This window comes from Haplochromis burtoni, unplaced genomic scaffold (assembly GCF_018398535.1).
Source record: "Haplochromis burtoni strain Fernald_Lab_line unplaced genomic scaffold, NCSU_Asbu1 Contig_152, whole genome shotgun sequence".
Taxonomy (NCBI): domain Eukaryota; kingdom Metazoa; phylum Chordata; class Actinopteri; order Cichliformes; family Cichlidae; genus Haplochromis; species Haplochromis burtoni.
The window spans coordinates 445887-463731 of record NW_024582513.1 but is presented as its reverse complement, the minus strand read 5'-3'; the positions used below and the strand labels follow the sequence as shown (position 1 = coordinate 463731).

Sequence of the window (17845 nt, the reverse complement as noted above, 5' to 3'; positions counted from 1 at the left end):
TGGTCAATATGGTCTCTTTCATTTGCTCTGACTTTGCAGAACTCCTCTTATATGTAAGCAAACAAATCTACAATGAATATTTGTCTCCACCTTCTTAATCAGAACATGTATACAGTGAGATGATGATTTATTACAGTTCACGGGTAAGTATTGACATTTTTGCTTTCCACAATTATTAGTCAGTGCAACAAAACACACCTTTCAGCTTTTCTTGTATTTTGAAACTGGAAGTTTTGGAGACCTGGAATGTAAACGTGCTTTTCTTTAAAATGTGATATAGGCCATAAATAAAATAGATGTGACAGCAATGCTATAAGTTTCAGACGTTTTTCATGTTTAAGGTGTATCTATAGATTTTTTTCATTTCCAAAAAATAATTTTTAACTCAATTCAGTGGATTACATCACTTAGATAATAGAAACAAAGTATCCATGCTGTCATGCTAGTATTGAATTTTTACTTCTTTTTTTTTTTTACTTTGCTCTGCTCTAACTACCGTACTGGTCCATGAAAAGTGCTATATAAATCCAATCCATTATTATTATTACTACAGCTATAGCCTGTACATGCTTATAGTTATAGTATATTCATAATATACCTTAATACTGTGTACATTGTAACATACCTATAATAGATCTATATTCTGTAATATATCTATATTATTGCTAAAGCACTTTCTGGATGGATGCAAACTGCATTCCGTTGCCTTGTACTTGTGACATGTACAATGACACTAAAGTTGAATTCTATTCTATTCTATTCACAGCTGAAACTGTGTCTCACTGTTTTGTTTTGGGTTTGTTTTTTTCATTTCAGTTAGATGTGACATGGACAGAGACACAACTGTAAAATCTGTTCATTTGCAAGCTTTTATTTTGGCAGGATATTGTAACATGAGGAAAACAGCAAACATAAGATAATTTTCACATTTTAAAAGCTATAGCAATACCGTATTTATAAGTATATATATATTATCAGTAGCATGTAAGGCAAGCCTATCATAATTAAATTTTACTATAAACTGAAAGGAAATCAGGTTCAATATGATCTTTTTAACTGTTTTAAATTGTGCTTGATGTTGTTTATAGCATTCAAGAGTATCTAACAGTAGCTAGCTATGTAAATAAGTATAACTTATATGATGACTTTTTAAAATTCTGCAATGATGAAAAAAGAAAAGGAACTGCACTAATCAGCCACAACATTAAAACCACCTGCCTAACATTGTGTATGTCCTCCTTTAGCCACAAAACCACATTTGACCTGTCAGAGTATGAACTGTGGCTATTTTGTTGTTTCAGCAGTGGAACCTTTGGCTCATGTGGGCTCTGTGGTGGAGCCTTGGAGGCCCACCTGTCAGTGGTTTTGGCTGACCATTCTATTTGTATCTATGCAACAAAAATACACATTTACATTTTACAATGAATTAATCAGTTTATCTAAGCTGTACAGGATTTTTCAAGGTGCACATTTATATATATAGTATTCATCAACCAACAATCACTTTCAGCAAATGCCAGCTATAATAATTTAAAGCTAGAAACTCATCGCTTTTATTGAATACACCAATTGGACAGTAGGAAAGTTTATCAAAGTAAATCCATAAAATCTACTTTTCAAATTCAGAAATTAAATTACATCAAACATCAAATTAATGTGGCTGAATCCATAAACCACTAAAACGAGCTTATTCATTAAACTTGCTACTACAGCTACATTGAATTAGGATTTTAGTGCAGTCATGTTACTGTCACAGCTTTGTTCGCTCTCCTTTCAGCACCTCATCTGGAATCCCTCCTATCCAGCCATGTACTTCAGCCCTGTCCTGCTCTCTTCCCTCTGTAGTGTAAGAATCACATATGAAGTGGTTTAGCATCCGCTCGGCTGACTGCAGGCTGGCCAAGCTGCTTTCTGCCTTTGACATACTGCTATCTATTGGCCTCCCAATAACCCTGTGGTTGCTTGTGTTCCAATGATGAATGATCTCATTATCTAAATCCTCAGTAGCTTCATTCCCTCGATGGCGGAGGTCCATCATGGCCTCTGTGCCTCTCAGCTCTTTTTGCATGTGATGGCATGCCAGAGGAATTTCCTCCAGGCTTGCTGACCGGATAAGAATGGCAGATCCATGATTTGGACTAGAGGACCTGTAACTTCCCTCACCTGTAATGTCATCAGAAAGATTCTTCATGCCAGAAGGGCGAGAACTAGTTTGTGGTGCAGGTAAATTGTCACTGTGGGAGGTGAACTGAAGATGAGGTATTTGCAGTGGGCGTGGAGAGTGTCGTCTGGGAATTTCCTCACTTCCTGACTCGCTGTCTCTGTCCAGGTCTGCTTCCCGGTGTCTCCAGGTCTGACCCCTGTTTGATCCTCTCAGTATAAGCCGTGGGGTCTCTTCTCCCACTTCAGACCAGTCAGATTCCTCCTCCTCTGGGACTGACCCTAGAGGTTGCTCCTGCCCAGCAGCTTTAACCTTTCCATAATTATCGTTGTCCATAAACTGAACTGGAGGGGGAGCGATTGGGAGAACCACCTGATTAATGGTATCATCTGACTGAAAATGATGGTTGTTTTTGTGTATTGCAGAAGTCACCTGAAATGAGAAGAGAAACTGATCAGTTCAATGGAATTTGGAAATAATAAATACAAAATATGATTGAAAGGAAAACAAAGGTTTTGTATGAACAAAATTATACTAATGCCGAGTGCTACGCTGTCCTCTAAACTATTTAAGACATAGGAAAAACATATTTATACTTCATACTGTATGAAAAGACTAATATAGCCTGCATGTCATGTGGACTCTGAAACCTCAAATTTGACATTTTGTTCAATATCATCTTCACAGACATCAGAAATCACAAGGGATGAATGGATCCGACTGAGAAACCAACGACACTCCACATACATATGCATTTTGTCAATCACAAGCTAGAAACACCATAAATCATGTGGTTTGTCATCTATTTAACAAACTTACAACTAGAATATCAAATTATTATTGGGGTATTGAATTCAGTGGGAATTTAGGTATTTTTCCATAAATGGTAAATGGACTGATTCTTATATCTAGCGCTTTTCTACTCTGTCCGAGCACTCAAAGCTCTTTATACAGCTAATCCATTCACACCCATTCACCCAAGCACTTCTAAGCTTAAGTGCTAAGTATCTAACACTCGGATGGATATATCGGAGAGCAACATGGGGTTAGTATGTTGCCCAAAGATATTTGGCATGCAGAATGGAGCAGCCTGGAATCGAACCACCGACCTTCTGGTTAGTGGCTGAGACGCTCTGCCACCTGAGCAATAAGCCATTCCTGATATCAAGAGTGCTGCAGGCCTGCTTAAAAACCAAGAATTCCAGGGCTACCGAATCATAAATCTCACTCTAATCAAAATACAAGAAAGAGTGATACATTTTGAAAACTGTACTCAAAAAACATAAACTACACAGGCTGTTGGTTATAAATTGCTAATCATACTCAGACACAAGTGTTTAGGCCAGTGTGTGACCCACTTGCCTCTGGGACACAAACTTCAATACCAGAGTGGTACATTTAGGTGAGAGTAATTATTAATATCACAAATTAACCCCCCACCCCCTTGTTACCAGTTTAAAGTTATTTTTTATATAATGAAATACATTTATATAAATATCTAACTGTATGTGACTAGAAAGTAATTTCAAAATGAATTTATTTTATTACTGCAGCTCACTTGCAGCACCTAGAGATATTTTCCACACTGATCTAAACAATCAGATTTTTTTTCTGCAACCTTAGCAGCCGCTACTTTGATATTTGCAAGGAATGCCAGAATTAAATGTTACTAATATTTCCAGACCTAGAAATGAAAGAATGCCAAAGAGCTTACACTGAACACTTCGCCAGAGTTGGCAAATTTCACATTACCAAGCTGCTGTGTCAGCTCTGAAATACGACAGTTCAACCTTTGTCGTTCTTCTTCCATATTTTGAGTCTGAAACAGAAGGAAAATGGGGGAACAAGATGTAATAGCTCACATATATGTTTATAGTAATGGATGTCTTACATCAGATGTACAGCCATGCTTGCTTTCTCACCACTGAGTGAAGCTTTTGCTCCAGAACATTATTAGTCTGCTGTGTGGACGAGCAGTTATCATGTAGTCTGAAATAAGGCAGAGACAGACTTACTCAGCAAACATTATAACAGTTATCACTATTTGCAGTTAGTCTCTGGAAAAGGCATTCATCACCTCTTAAACCTCTCCGTGAGGTTGCTGAGCTCTGTGCGTGTCCTCTGAAGTTCTGCCTCCAACAGCTTTTGGCTACTCATGAATTCCTCTCCCAAACACTCCATCCTTACAGCTGTCTTCAGCAAACTGTGGTGCAGACCTTCATTTTGTTCCTGTATTATCCTATAATACAGACAGACAAAAAGCAAGAGTTGTCAAGCTTTGAGCCATTTATTTTTAAATCGTTGTTTTTCTTTTTAAATGAACAGTTCCATATTTTCTATGTTACATATCCAAATACCCAAACACCCAAACACCCAAACGAATAACATTACACTTACATGATTCTACCCAGCTCCTCTTTCTTCTCCTGCATTGAAGTAATAAATACATAAATTAATGTTTTTTAAAAAAGCATTCAATGGGTACTCTGTTAGGCCTAAAGTGAAAAATGAAATGAAATGAAAGATGAACACAGAATAGTTAGTTATAATTAGTCTAGGATGTCAAATTGATTGCTATTAGTTTGTATTTAGTAGCTAATCTATTGTTCTGTAACTAATCTATTGTTCTTTAACACGTGAACGTCATTTGCAGATCTATTGTCTGCCATGACGTGTAAGCTGTTGCCCAAATCAATATGAACGGAAATTAGATGAACATCATTACATAACCAGATAATAAAAAACATAAAACACAGGCAGCCATGTGATCCTGGTAGTTACTTGTATGTATGCACATCATAATAGAAAACATTTTCAGTGAGTATAATCATGCCATACTTGTTGTAATGATGGGCCAATGAAACTTGTTCGTTCCTCTTCGTGGCTGCTGGGGTTGCTTGTTGTTGTCATGGAAGACTCTGGTTTAATGGAAAGAGGCTCCGTCTTCCTGTGTGTCGGTGGACTGCCAGCAGAATGCCCCTTCAAATGAGTGTGGTGGTCATCATGGTCAAGATCATTGTTTCTTGAGTGGTGCTGGTTGGGATGTGATTCATGGTGGTGATGACCTGATCTGTAGTGGTCTCCATGTTGTACGCAATGGCCTGGATTGTGCTGGTCTCCATGATGCTGATGGTGATGAGATTCCCTATGTTGATCTTCATGGTGATGATGGCCTGAACTATCAACATCATCATGATGATGATCTAGACTGTGGTGGTCATGTTGATGGTGAATGTTCAAAATATGATGGTCACGGTGACGATAGTGATGCTCTGGACTGTGATGGTCTCCATGATGACGATGATGGTCTGAAAAGTGGTGGTCTCTATGATGATGGTGATGATGATCTTGACTGTGGCGGTCTCCATGATGATGATGGGGATGCCCCAGATTGCGGTGGTCTCCATGATGCTGATGCACTGGACTGTGGTGGTCCCCATGATGATGTTGGTGTTCTGGGCTATTGTGGTCCCCATGGTGATGGTGATGGTTTGGTCTGTGGTGGCCCCCATGGTGATGGTGATGGTCTTGGCTATGGTGATCTCCGTGATGATGGTGATGGTCTGGCTTGTGATGGTCCCCATGATGATGGTGATGGTCTGGACTATGGTTGTCTTTGTGATGATGGTGATGGTCTGGACTATGGTTGTCTCCATGGTGATGGTGGTGACCTTGGCTATGGTCTTCTTGGTGATGATGGTGATGGTCTGGACTATGGTGGTCTCTGTGATGATGTGGATGGTCTGGACTATGGTGGTCTCTGTGATGATGTGGATGGTCTGGACTATGGTGGTCTCTGTGATGATGTGGATGGTCTGGACTATGGTGGTCTTGTGATGATGGTGATGGTCTGGACTATGGTGTCTCTGGTGATGGTGGTGACTTGGTATGGTCTCTTGGTGATGATGGTGAGTCTGGACTATGGTGGTCTTGTGATGATGGTGATGGTCTGGACTATGGTGGTCTCTGTGATGATGTTGATGGTCTGGACTATGGTGGTCTTTGTGATGATGGTGATGGTCTGGACTATCATGGTCTCCTTGGTGATGGCCTTGGCTAGTGTGGTCTACATGATGATGGTGATGGTGATGAACATGACCGTAGTGCTTGCCATGGTGGTGATGGTGTGCATTACTATGATGATGGGATGGGCTATAGGGTTCTCTATGTCGATGTTGCCCACGGTAATGGTGATGTGATGCAGAGTGGTGATCTTTGTTGTGGTAGGTATGGCTATGTGAATCTCCATGGGGATAAACAGGACTGTGGTCCTTTCTGTGATGATGGTGAGGACTTGGGCTATTTCCATGGTAATGATGATGGTGATGGTGACTAGAAGTCTCATGGTCTCCTTTGTGGTGGTTATGGTAGTGCTTAAAAGAATGGGAGTGACGCTCAGGAGACTGAGACCATGAGTGACGTCTTCTAAAACAGCTGAATTCTGTGCAGCTTTTTGGCCTATGATGAATGTGATGGGGTGACTCTTCAAAATAGCGACTTTCACCGTGGAAAGATTTAGACTGAGACAACTGCGAAGAGTGTGAATATTTGCTGGAGCTAATTGAGTCCGCACTGGTGGGCCGGCTTCTTTGCTGTCTAGGTTTGTCAGTCCTGCTGTCCGCCTTCCTGGATCTAAGAGAGGCCTGCCCTGGACTGCAGGGTCGTTGCGCATCTGTCACGCCAAGAGTGGTTAGCCTCATTGGGCTGAGCACCTGCCGAGTAATCTCATTAAGAAAAGCAGAGAACTTCATTTTTTCTTTCATTAAATTCTTCCTGGCTTCATTTTTCCTCTTCTCCGATTCATTTTCATCCTCATTTCCATGTCCTTTGTCTTTGGGTGTGGTGAGAGCCTCCATTGATTTGGCCTTGCGGAAACTTCCATCATTTTCAAAGCTTCTTGCAATTTTCTTAGGGCTTTTTGAGGTTCCCTTTTTGGGGCCACAACGAGAGGACTTGCTTTTCTCTTGTTTCTGTTTGTTGGGCAGCTCATTTAGATTAGCTGGTTTATTTATCAAAGGAGCCATATCATCTCCTTCATCAAAGTACTTGTGTTTTCCAGAGATATCGGTCCAGGATTGTGAATGCTGTGGCTTCCTGAAAGGATTGCTATCTGAAGTGTCACTTCTGCTGCTGTTCTCAGAAGACAGACTAGAAGAAGAGGAAGATGTTGTAGAAGAGGAAGAGAAAGAGGAAGGGGAGGAGGAAGAAGAAGAGGAGGACAAAGAGGAAGATGAGGATGTCGATGAAGATGAAGAGGATGAAGAGGATGAAGAAGAATGGCTTGAGGAACTTGAGGAAGTTTGTGAAAGAGAAACATGACGATGGTTTTGCTTGTGGTGGTAATGGTGAGATTCGGACTGATGTTGACGGTTGGTATGATGATCACTCAAAATGCTCTCCTCTGCTGTAGAATGAGTGCTATTTCAAAAAGAAAACATGGGTGTTAAAGGGCACAGTGTCTACAGTAAATTAATTCTGATACTTGGTTAGCCTAACTACCAACCAACCCCAGAGATTCATTCCCCCAAGACAATTTTAAGAAGAAACAAAAATTCTATTCTGATAGCATATGACGTGATTGGTGAAAAGGTTACTTCTCATCACTGATAATGGAAAAGACCTCACATGATTAATGTGAGGTCTAATTAATGTGTGATTAATTTTGTAAAAATAAAAACAAAATCTATATGAAATGCTTAAATAATTATTGTTAACATACAGTTAGAAAAAGGATGGACTTACTCATGACTATCGTTGCCATCCGACCTTTGTTTATTATTGTGACGCTGATGGCCTTGATTTTGATGGTGGTGCTTCACATGTGGACCTTTGGAGCCGGCTGGTCTTCTGTGCTTGTGCTCTTTTTCTTGATGATCACACATTTCTGCCTTGTGACTTATGATCTCCCTGGTGTTCTGATGAGGATGTACAGGTCTGAATTTTTTTCCATCAGCTGGCAATGCAATCAGGAGTCCTCAGAAACTTGCACAAACTCAGTTCCTGGGAAAATATTTGCTTTATTTACAACTTTACAATATAAATCCCTCTGCTTTGATCACATTATTACCTCTGCTAATATAAATGTGAAAGGTTTTTCAATGAATTGTGATAAAACATTGTAGGGGTGTAGAGTAGGATATGTCAGCAGTCCATTAAAATTTGGCTTACATCCATCAATTCTTCAAGGTCAATGTAATGATTTATTAGTCAAGAATTGACTAAAAACCTTATAACTTAGAAACAAAATTGTGGTGTTTATTGTACCATAGAAAGATTTAAAATATTATGTCACATTTAACCTCTAACCTTTGCTTCAATGTGATAATAATGATCTATTTAAACTATATTTCTTATTGTCATTGTTTGTACTGATAACGTATTGGTATGTAGTGAATGATATATGAGGATTCTAAATATCACATTACTTTGGACCTCTGACTTCTTCAAGGCCAAATAAGGTAAAACTTTGATAAAACTTTCTCTTAAACTATGCTTAAAATTCTGTTGCCTTTGTTTGCGTTGGCAGAATAAAGGAAATGAAACTGGTATATGATGGGGATTCTTACATTACAGTTTGTATCCAAATATCATGTCACATTTGACCTCCGACCTCACCTTTACATTTCACATCTGCCTGTCTTTGAAGTTGACCCCAAGAGAGTGAGCTGCCTTAGTGGAGGTTTGTGCTTTCAGTCTTGCTTATTTTTCTATCATATTCAAAGTGTGCATAATAACAGGAACACAGCAATACTTCATATTTGCATCTATAAAATCTGAGAATGCCTGTTATAATATACATTCAGTGATTACAAATTCATAGATCTATTCTAGATTACTGCAATCTAGATCCAGAATGAAAACAAATAACATAAACTTACTTAAACTTAATTTAAACTTAAAATTGCAGCATTGACATCAGTGTCATTTCTCACATGTAATAAAAACCAACAGGTTTCGAGAGGATGAAAAACAGTTTCAGCTGCTTTTTTGTGACTAACTAAGCTGCCATAGAGACAAGAGCTGTACTCACAGTCTTCCACGGGCCCTGACGTTCACAGAAGCTTCCCTTGTGTGATGAGCCTTCTAATTGAACTGGGAGGCACATGTGAAGCACACACACTCCCATTTCAATTTATACTCCTGCACCGTCCAATGACAGAAAGGAAAGCTGCCACGAGCAGCTACTTTGAACTCTATTAAACTCTATTGAATACTCTGTATGACACCTTTTGAATTTAAAAATAACCAGCTGAATGAGGAATGTATTGGTCTGTGCATGTACAGTATAACTCCAAAATCAATACAAGCCACATGTACACATTTCTGCAGTGTACATTAAAAAAAAGCCTGAAACATTAATTTTCACTGCAGTTTTCATTCACTTTCATTTTTTTTTTTATATTTCTGGATTTTTGTACAAGTTTTGTTCTGCTGAAGCTGCAAGACATCGAAGCAGCGCTGCATTATTTGAACTTTGTCTTCCTGTCTCAATATATCACCAAAGAAGTCTCAAAAATCACAAGAATCTATCTTTATTTTGGAAATGGCCTGAAGACACAGCGATAGAATGGAGCCTTAATGTCACTGATGTGAGCTGCTATGCCAGCCAAAAAAACACAATGGCTTCCAGCATTCATTGCTCAGTGTGCACAGGGGCACGTACAGCTGGGCTCATCAAAAATAGGAACAGCAAAGGGAACAAAATGTGAGGTAAACTGTTTTTGAAGCAAGTCTGTATGACTGCAAGGCATGGTGGTGGGTGGGTATCAGATGTTATCTTCTTGTATCATACATTTCACAAAATGCTCTTTTTTGTCTGTTAATGTGTTAGAGATGGGGAAATGAAAATTCTTCTGTTAAAAAGGCCAAGCTAGCCTATAAAACTCACTCCAGATGTGAGAGTTCATTACAAAGACATTTTTACTGCCTACGATTGGCATCAGGAGTGCAGCGAAGTGCAGGAAAAGTGTGCAGCGTGTTAACAAGAAAGTGTGGACGTATTGATCAGGATGTCCCTATTATGTCAGTGCAATGGACAATCTAATAACTCAGAGTTACTGAGAAATACATTGAACTCCGATAGAGTGACAAAAACCATTAGACTTCACAAAGCAGTCAAGCGGTTATGTTAAACCAATAAAAGAAAATTTTCATGTATCGAGTAACATGTCGGAGAATACAATCAAAATATTCTGGTGTATACCACAGAGCTGTGATCCGCGTTTGTAATTTTTGCAACATGTGCATGTTGATAACTGCTGGCAGGTCTCCCCTCATCAATGTAAGCGTGGCTCAGAACCACAGACAATCAATAGCATGCACAATGGAAAGCTGGGAGAGTCAGATAATGCTCATGCGCATTGGTGGATATTTATAACACTAATATCTGCACAGGACTCAATAAATCAGGATGTGGCAAAGTTACATCACGCAATAAGTCACTGCAGGCAGAAATGAATGCTGTACTCTCCACGCTAAAAGACTGTGACTGTCCTTTTTCAAATACATTTAATTATTATAGCTTTTAAGTAAACTTTTTATGCAGGGAAAATATGACTGTTGAATGGGTATCTTGCCCTATCATGTGATGCAGGTTCACTTGGTACATCACATGAACAATCCAAAGCTTGCCTTAAGGTCACTTCCTGAATCTCAGATCATTTTAATAATAAACAAACAGAAGTAATAAAGAGACTTTAAATGTGGTACAGTTCCTGGTGCCAGGTGTGCTGGTCTGAGTGTAGCTTAGGAACACCAAGCAAGGGAAGGGCCAATCACAAGTGAGTCACACAGGTGATTGCTGCCAGCTGTAGGGCCTGCTTCCTGCCTGACTTCCAGATCTGACTAATACTTTTGACAGATAAAATGAAATGACAGATATTTTATGAGTAGTTTTAATAATTGTAAAGCTTTACTGTTTCTGTATTGGTGTGTTTTGTATTTATTAATTCATACATTACTTTTAATTGTAGGCAGAAAATGAGCAGAGCACTGGCTGCCTTTTATTTAAGGATTGTTTTAGACGCCATTCACAGAACTGACTTGTTTAGTAATTCTAGCGGCTGTATTTAGTGTAGATTTTTAATTCCTTGTTTGCTTCTAGGACTGCAGCTGGTGGTTGCCTCCAGTCACGGGAGTTGTTGCCATACAAGGAATTCAATGACTTTTGCGGTCATATAATTTCTTTGTATGTTTGTATGTTTCTAATAAATGGCTAGTTGTGGTCTGTTAATTGAAGCTCCTGCATCCTATTGCCATTTTCACATGAATATTTCATTGTTATTCATTTCCACATTGGCATTTCCCCACCCAGCCGTCTCCGGGGTTTACAGAGGATGTTCTGGAAAAAAGGGAGAATATCCAGTGAGTGGCAGCTCTCAATGTTGTTGCAATGTTGAGACAATGTTGTTGCCAGAACAAAATGCCCAGACTGCTTTAAGTTGATAGGAAGGCAACAGTAACTCAGATAACCATGCATTACAAAGTATGCAGAACAGCATCTCTGAATGGAGAGCACATTGAACCTTGTAGCAGATGGGCTACAGAAGACCACATCAGGCAACACTTCTTTCCGCTAAGAAGAAGAAGAAACTGAAGCTACAATTTGCACAAGTTCACCAAAATTGGATAATAGAAGAGTGGAAAAACATAATAACAGCAATAATAAAAACATTGCCTATTCTAATGTCTTCTGCAACATTTACATGGTAGGGTGAGAATTTTGAAAAATGAAAGCATGGATCCATCCTGCCTTGTATCAACAGTTCAGGGTGATGGATTGTTTAAAGGTCACAGCCTGCATGAGTATTGTTGCTGACATGTCAGTGTCCTTTATGACCACAGTGTCCCCATGTCCTAATGGCTGCATTGTTGCTGATCTATGAAGTAAATATGGGCCAAATATCACAAAACCAGAGGAACATAGTATTAGCAATGTGTTCCTACCAAAGTGGCCAGTGAGTGTGTGACGAGATGAGACTAAAAGGTTTAGTTAATATGATTCTGGATCTTTAAGCCCCAAATTGTAACTATTATGCTTTTGAGCACTGACTACTGTCATATGTACACAACTATTCAGGAAAACCCTGCATAAAGTATTTAATTAATGATAATAAATTTTAAAACAGGGGAACTGGAAGTCTGTTCAGAGGCCAGACTCTGATCTTTAAGAGCAAAGTTAAACCAGCAGGGGGAGTTGAGTTAGAGTTGCTTGCAGTCACATGGTTTAGCACTGTGTATTCATCAGGCTTTGTCTACACCATGTAGGCCTGCCTGTATTTTTTTCCTAATGTATCAAGTCCGAGCATGCAGCTCCTTCAAAACATAATTCTAAAGCCCATGCATACTCCCTGTGGAAGAATTAAAAAAAAAAAGTATGATTTTAAATATGTCCTGATTGAAAAACGTGAAAACCTACTGAAATAAGATACAAACTCCAAAACCTTTCAAAGTCACCATTTATTAGAACAGATGTACTCTATATGTAGTGTTTTGTCACAGTGAGATACTGTAGAAGAGAAGACGCACTCCTGCAGGCTGCTGTCTGCCTGTAGTTGTTTTTTCCTTTCTTCCTCCTCTTTGAAGGCTGGAGAAATCATCCAGAAATGTTGTCATTTATGTGGGATCTTATTTACTCTTAAAATCACTGGTCTGCATCGCCAGCAGTCAGCAGGAGGTTCATTAAAACTGGGCAATAAGATAATAAATATGTTTGATATACGACACTATAAAGTGCAATATAACATCCCCGCTGAAGCTATAGAAATGGCATTTCAAACATAGCTCACGCATAATTTTTGTTACGCACAGCAGAAGAATACATCACCATAAAATAAAATAAAAAAAATACTGCCTTTCTGGAGCATTTCTATTTAATGGCCAGTCAAAAAAACATCAGGAAAAAATGTACACACGGTATGTATGGAAAATCTAAAAGCAAAGCATTCAGTTTTCAGGAGTAATGCAGACACTTATAAATAGTTGTGTATTATGTGTGGGGTACAACTCCAGTTATGAGGGCAACATTTTCTCAATGAGAGATTCACAACCCTCAAAAACAAACCTGTAACTGGAATCTGTTTACATCTGGGTAAAGGTGGCTTTTTTTGTTACATTCTGGCATTTCTGCCAGCTTAAGATGTTCTTTCAACATCAACAGTGTTTAGTTTCTAGTAAACTTGAGGAAAAAGAAAAAGAAAAAAGAGAAAATCAAATTATAGAGATCAGTGACAAATATTATACAAATACTGCCCCTCTTTATCAAAGCAACAGTTACCAAATCCTTTGCCAAAACACACCAAGCCTTGGTCACGTCCCCAGGTCCACGGCCCTGTGTAACAGAGAGAAATCAGGGATTGCCTCCACTATAAAGTACAGCCTCTTCCCAGTGGGTAAACAGCACCCTCTGGTGAGCTAACCCTATAATAGTAGTCCAGTTTCAGCTCTTTTTCTACACAGGCATACGTTGTGTAACGCATGAGAAAAAGAAGGGGTCACTGCATGTCATTAGTTTTTCCCCACACGGATGTTGGGGTTAAGAAGAGGATCTAAATTTGGGTCTGAGCCAGCCGACGCGCGTCCAAGTTTAGCCATGATGATTATCAACGTAAAGAATCCCAGAACTCCGACCAGCAGAAGCATGAAGACGCGCTGTTTCCAGGAAAGAGAGCTCCGCTTTCCACCAGTGCGGTTCCTGGAAAGATCACAAGAACATTCCCATATTATTTTCTGTCACAGCAAATAAAGAAGTCTCTGTCCCAAAATGCTGTCATATAATACTAACTTGAGTATTTGAGCAAACCAACTTAACGCTGGTCGCCGCCGATACTTGTCGTCATCAAAGTCGATCTGTGTCACAGAGCTGTGACCACCGTCCCGTGTGTCATAGACCTTTCTCGGTGATGACGCTGGAGGAAAGAAAAGGATCACGTCTCATCAAGAAAGGAAAACTGCTTTCATATTATATTTTGAGCTACTGAGTTCAATAAGGTTCTGGGCTCAAACCGATTAGCCGGCTAAGATCTTTTTATGTGGAATGTGCAGGTTCTCTCCAGGTACACTGGTGATTCTAAACCGGCTGTAGGTGGGAATGCGAGTGTGAATAGTTGGCTGTCTCTCTACTTTAGCGCTGCCATGGACTAGTGACCTGTTCAAGGTGTACCTGCTCATTTCACCCTGACAACCGACACAAGCTTCAGCTCCCCCCATGCAACCCTGAATTGGACAGCTGGAAGAAAATGGATGGATCGAGTTTTGACAGGAGAAATTTATGACACGTCCTCCAGCTGCTATCATGGCTGTCCCTGAGGACGCAGCACAGAGACGAATGGGGGAGAAATAACGGACAGGCATCTTGGCCCAATTTTGTAAATTTCAATTTCTTGGCCCAATTTAGGCATCAAGGTTGACGCACTGCTCCACAGCATCGTGGACTGTCACCACTAGAATCTTAATCATTGTCTGTACAAAGACATTTTAGGACAGCACTTGGGGAAACTTGGGGTTGAAGAGGTTGGGTATGGAAGTCAGATGGTGGTAAAAGGACTTATGTTTCATACCCTGAATGCATTTTGGTATTTATGAGAATGCTTATGAAAAGTTTATCTTTGTTTGTCAAAAAAGGGTGGAAGGTCTAAGCAGAGAGTGGGAGCAGATTGGGAGGGCTTTCTGAGCACTGTACCTGTGTGTATTGTGATAGTGTCACCGGCGGTGCCAGTAGTAAAGTTGATCATAGAGTGCTCCTGCATGTTTGGATCCCCATTCTTATGAGGACCTCCAATGTCTCCCTGTTGTGGAGGTGAGATGTAATTAGATGGTGCGCTGCTGGTGTAAGAATGGCTGGGGTACATGTTGCTTTGTTCTTGTGCTGTAGAAACACACACAAAAAAAAAAAGAGACAGCTGATCTGATCTGATGTTTGCTACTTTTATTACAAATGAAAACACTTCAAATAGAACGGAGAAGGAAACTGAGTAAGGCTTACAATCAAATGTTGACCAGTCTGCATAATCTGTGACATCATTAGATGCAGTCTCATCAAGGACCTGGACAGGCTCCTCAATCTGAGATAGTCAAACATCACTCGCTTCATTATCTCAGAGCATCACACGTGTAAACTTGATATTTAAATACAACCAGAAAATGCTAAGAATGGCTGTGTATGCTTTTTTACTTTATTGGTTTTCAGGATACAACGACAAAAGGGAGATTACACAACAACGACTTACCAGTGGCAGCCCCAAACCAGCTCTAGCCCAGTTAACAGATGACAACTGTTCCTTCAGCACATCAGCAACTGGGCTGGCCATGTTGGTAGGGGGGAAAACTGGACCCTGGCAGGTGGGACACTGGTATCCTGCTGGGGCAGTATGGAGGGGCAGTCGAGATGCCAGGTTATTAAGACATGCCCAGTGAAACACATCTGTGAGGGAAAAATAAAGTTTCACTTTGCAGAGATAGGATCAGAATCGTATTTATTTAAGCTATGAGCACAATTTTTTTTTTTTTATAAATATTCCATTAATCTTTGCTGTTCTGCTTACAATGAACTGCTGGAAAAGAAGGAAAAGAAACTTGAATCTCACCATAGCAGATTAGTCTGACAGTGTCCTGTGCAGCGAGCGGATTATTGCACAGAGTACAGTTGGGGTTGTAATCACTGTCCTGAAGCCATTGCAAATATGATTGCACAATACACTGAAGGAGAAAATGTTAAAAACAAAAAAGGTTACTGTGATGCTACAAGTTTTGCACAAATATGCGCGACACCATGCGTTCACCCACTAACCTTGTTGTGGTTGGAGACAAGGCAATGCTCGCACACGTTCACACGGTGTTCGAAGCAGAATAAATTGGTCACTTTTCTCTTTGGACACTTGCAGAGACCCATGGCCACCTGCAATCTGCTGAGGACAAACAAGTAGTTTGTGTTGGACTCCTAAAAAAGCATGAGCTCAGACTGAGGATCACAGTTGTCATTTTGTAACTTCAAGGCTATACTCCATTTTACTATGAGCAGAAGCTACAAACATGAAGCATGCCTGTAAAACATGAGACTTTTAAAGGCTCACATTTAATCTAGTTATCCTGAGGTCAGCTGCACTTTAAATACAGCTTAGAGACAAAAAATGACAGAACTTTATTTGTTGATGTTTTCCTGACAGGAAATGTTTGACAAAATTCCTGACATTGAGTGTAGAAATCCTCCTGAATAAAAAAAAAAGTAATAAATCGGGTTTTAACTTATGTTGTGCTCAAGAAAATAAACCTATTCAACATCTGGCATGAAAAATATTTAATAGTTTTAATACAAATTTAATTTATAAAGAGCTAGCTTTGTCTGCTCTCTTATTCACAAAGAGAAACACATATATTTGGTTTAAACCAAATATATTCCCCAAAGAATCTTTGTTTCCTCCTAGGATCAAACTGTGGATCTTTTGCTGGTCAGGCAAATGTAAACCACGACACCATGAAGTGTGGCTTTGAAAACAGACAAAATGTACGTTTTTGTAACGGTGTGCTGCTTTCGCCTAACACACATTCTTTACATATTTCTCCAAAGAACAGATCTTATGTTGATATGTTACAGTACTTCATACATAGTTCCATACAGAGTTACAAACGATGTTAGTATAGCAGGGGATGAAGTAAACTTGACTTCAGCTTTTCTGAATTTAGAATTCTATTAAATATAAGTGACGTTTGCTGAGTGTTTTGCCCTAGCTAGGTGATCGTAAGTACAAAGGTTGAAGCATGGGTGGTCTTCATAACTACTTCGCTGATGTCATCCTGCTGTCATATCACAGTCAGCAAATGAACTGTCCCAAACAAACCTAACACTCTTTGGATATTATAACGCAGTTTAAAGGTTGGGGTTCTTCTGTCAACGTGCCACAATTTATATATGAGCAATATACCACTCAAACACGGCAACAGATGCTACTCATTGTATTTGCTGTCACTACTTTTCATTTCTTTATCTGTAATAGTTGCACGCAGTGTTTGGACGTGGGAACTTCCCATAAGTAATTCGGAAACCCAGCTGCTCAGCATCTACGTCTTTTTAAATATCAACTAACACGTCTTGACAGCTGTAACACCCGGCCACAGCTTAATTCTAACATTTAACTGAGCTAACAGCGGCTAGCTGCTAGCTCAACTGGAAGTTACCGGGTAAAGCAGCGTTAGCGAGCTAAACTAGCTAGCTGTTTGAGTTGACGAAGTTCAAATATAGACAATAATTACTGACGTTACCTATCAGACAGACATTAATCGAGTCGCTTTCGCTTTAGGTGATGTGGTACGCCTGTCATTTAAGCTTCCTTGCTGAATTCACATGGAAGGCGGCTCCAGAGGTTGTCATCAGTAAAACTGTTTCCTTCCTCCTTCTGTTTATGTGCCACGTCTCTTCCGCTTCTCTTTCTTCTTCGTGTGTTTTTGTAAACAAACCGATTGGCGTATACTGCCATCTGCTGCGTCGAAGCGCACAGGACTACCCTGTTAGAATGATTTGTAAAAAGCTGAATGTTGTCATATCGGTAATTAAATGTACTAAAGTGATAAGTATAAACCTTAGCATGAGCCATGCTTTGTTTTGTAAATCAGTTTCTAATCACAACCCTCTTTGGCGCTAATGCCAAACAGACATAAGTTACAGACCCTGGGCCAAATGTTGGCACTAGC

The 17845-nt window shown here is 39.7% G+C and overlaps 2 protein-coding genes and 1 long non-coding RNA gene across 4 annotated transcripts; all 3 read right to left on the bottom strand.

The window, feature by feature from the left end:
* Window positions 1–901: 901 nt before the first annotated feature.
* si:dkey-273o13.3 (G-box-binding factor) lies at window positions 902–6194 on the bottom strand. The gene is made up of 7 exons (XM_042224826.1): window positions 6117–6194; window positions 5000–6016; window positions 4559–4587; window positions 4239–4400; window positions 4084–4150; window positions 3876–3980; window positions 902–2593 (listed from the first exon to the last, which is right to left on the bottom strand). Exons 1-7 carry the CDS (start codon window positions 6192–6194, stop codon window positions 1751–1753), a joined length of 2301 nt encoding a protein of 766 aa, XP_042080760.1. The 3' UTR covers window positions 902–1750.
* A 1175-nt stretch (window positions 6195–7369) lies between these two features.
* LOC102300946 lies at window positions 7370–9259 on the bottom strand. Its single transcript, XR_316394.2, has 3 exons — window positions 9192–9259; window positions 7904–8161; window positions 7370–7579 (listed from the first exon to the last, which is right to left on the bottom strand). It is a non-coding gene; the product is annotated as an uncharacterized LOC102300946 (long non-coding RNA).
* A 3345-nt stretch (window positions 9260–12604) lies between these two features.
* Window positions 12605–17588, bottom strand: zfpl1 (zinc finger protein-like 1). 2 transcript variants are annotated; one of them, XM_005931964.3, is made up of 8 exons: window positions 17417–17588; window positions 15948–16062; window positions 15745–15856; window positions 15388–15581; window positions 15144–15222; window positions 14841–15026; window positions 13944–14067; window positions 12605–13853 (listed from the first exon to the last, which is right to left on the bottom strand). In XM_005931964.3, the coding sequence occupies exons 2-8, from the start codon at window positions 16047–16049 to the stop codon at window positions 13667–13669; spliced, it is 984 nt and encodes a 327-aa protein (XP_005932026.1). In that variant the 5' UTR covers window positions 16050–16062; window positions 17417–17588; the 3' UTR covers window positions 12605–13666. The 2 variants fall into 2 exon arrangements, with proteins under 2 accessions (XP_005932026.1, XP_005932027.1); XM_005931965.3 differs by having other exon boundaries at window positions 15948–16065; window positions 17417–17585.
* Window positions 17589–17845: the final 257 nt, after the last annotated feature.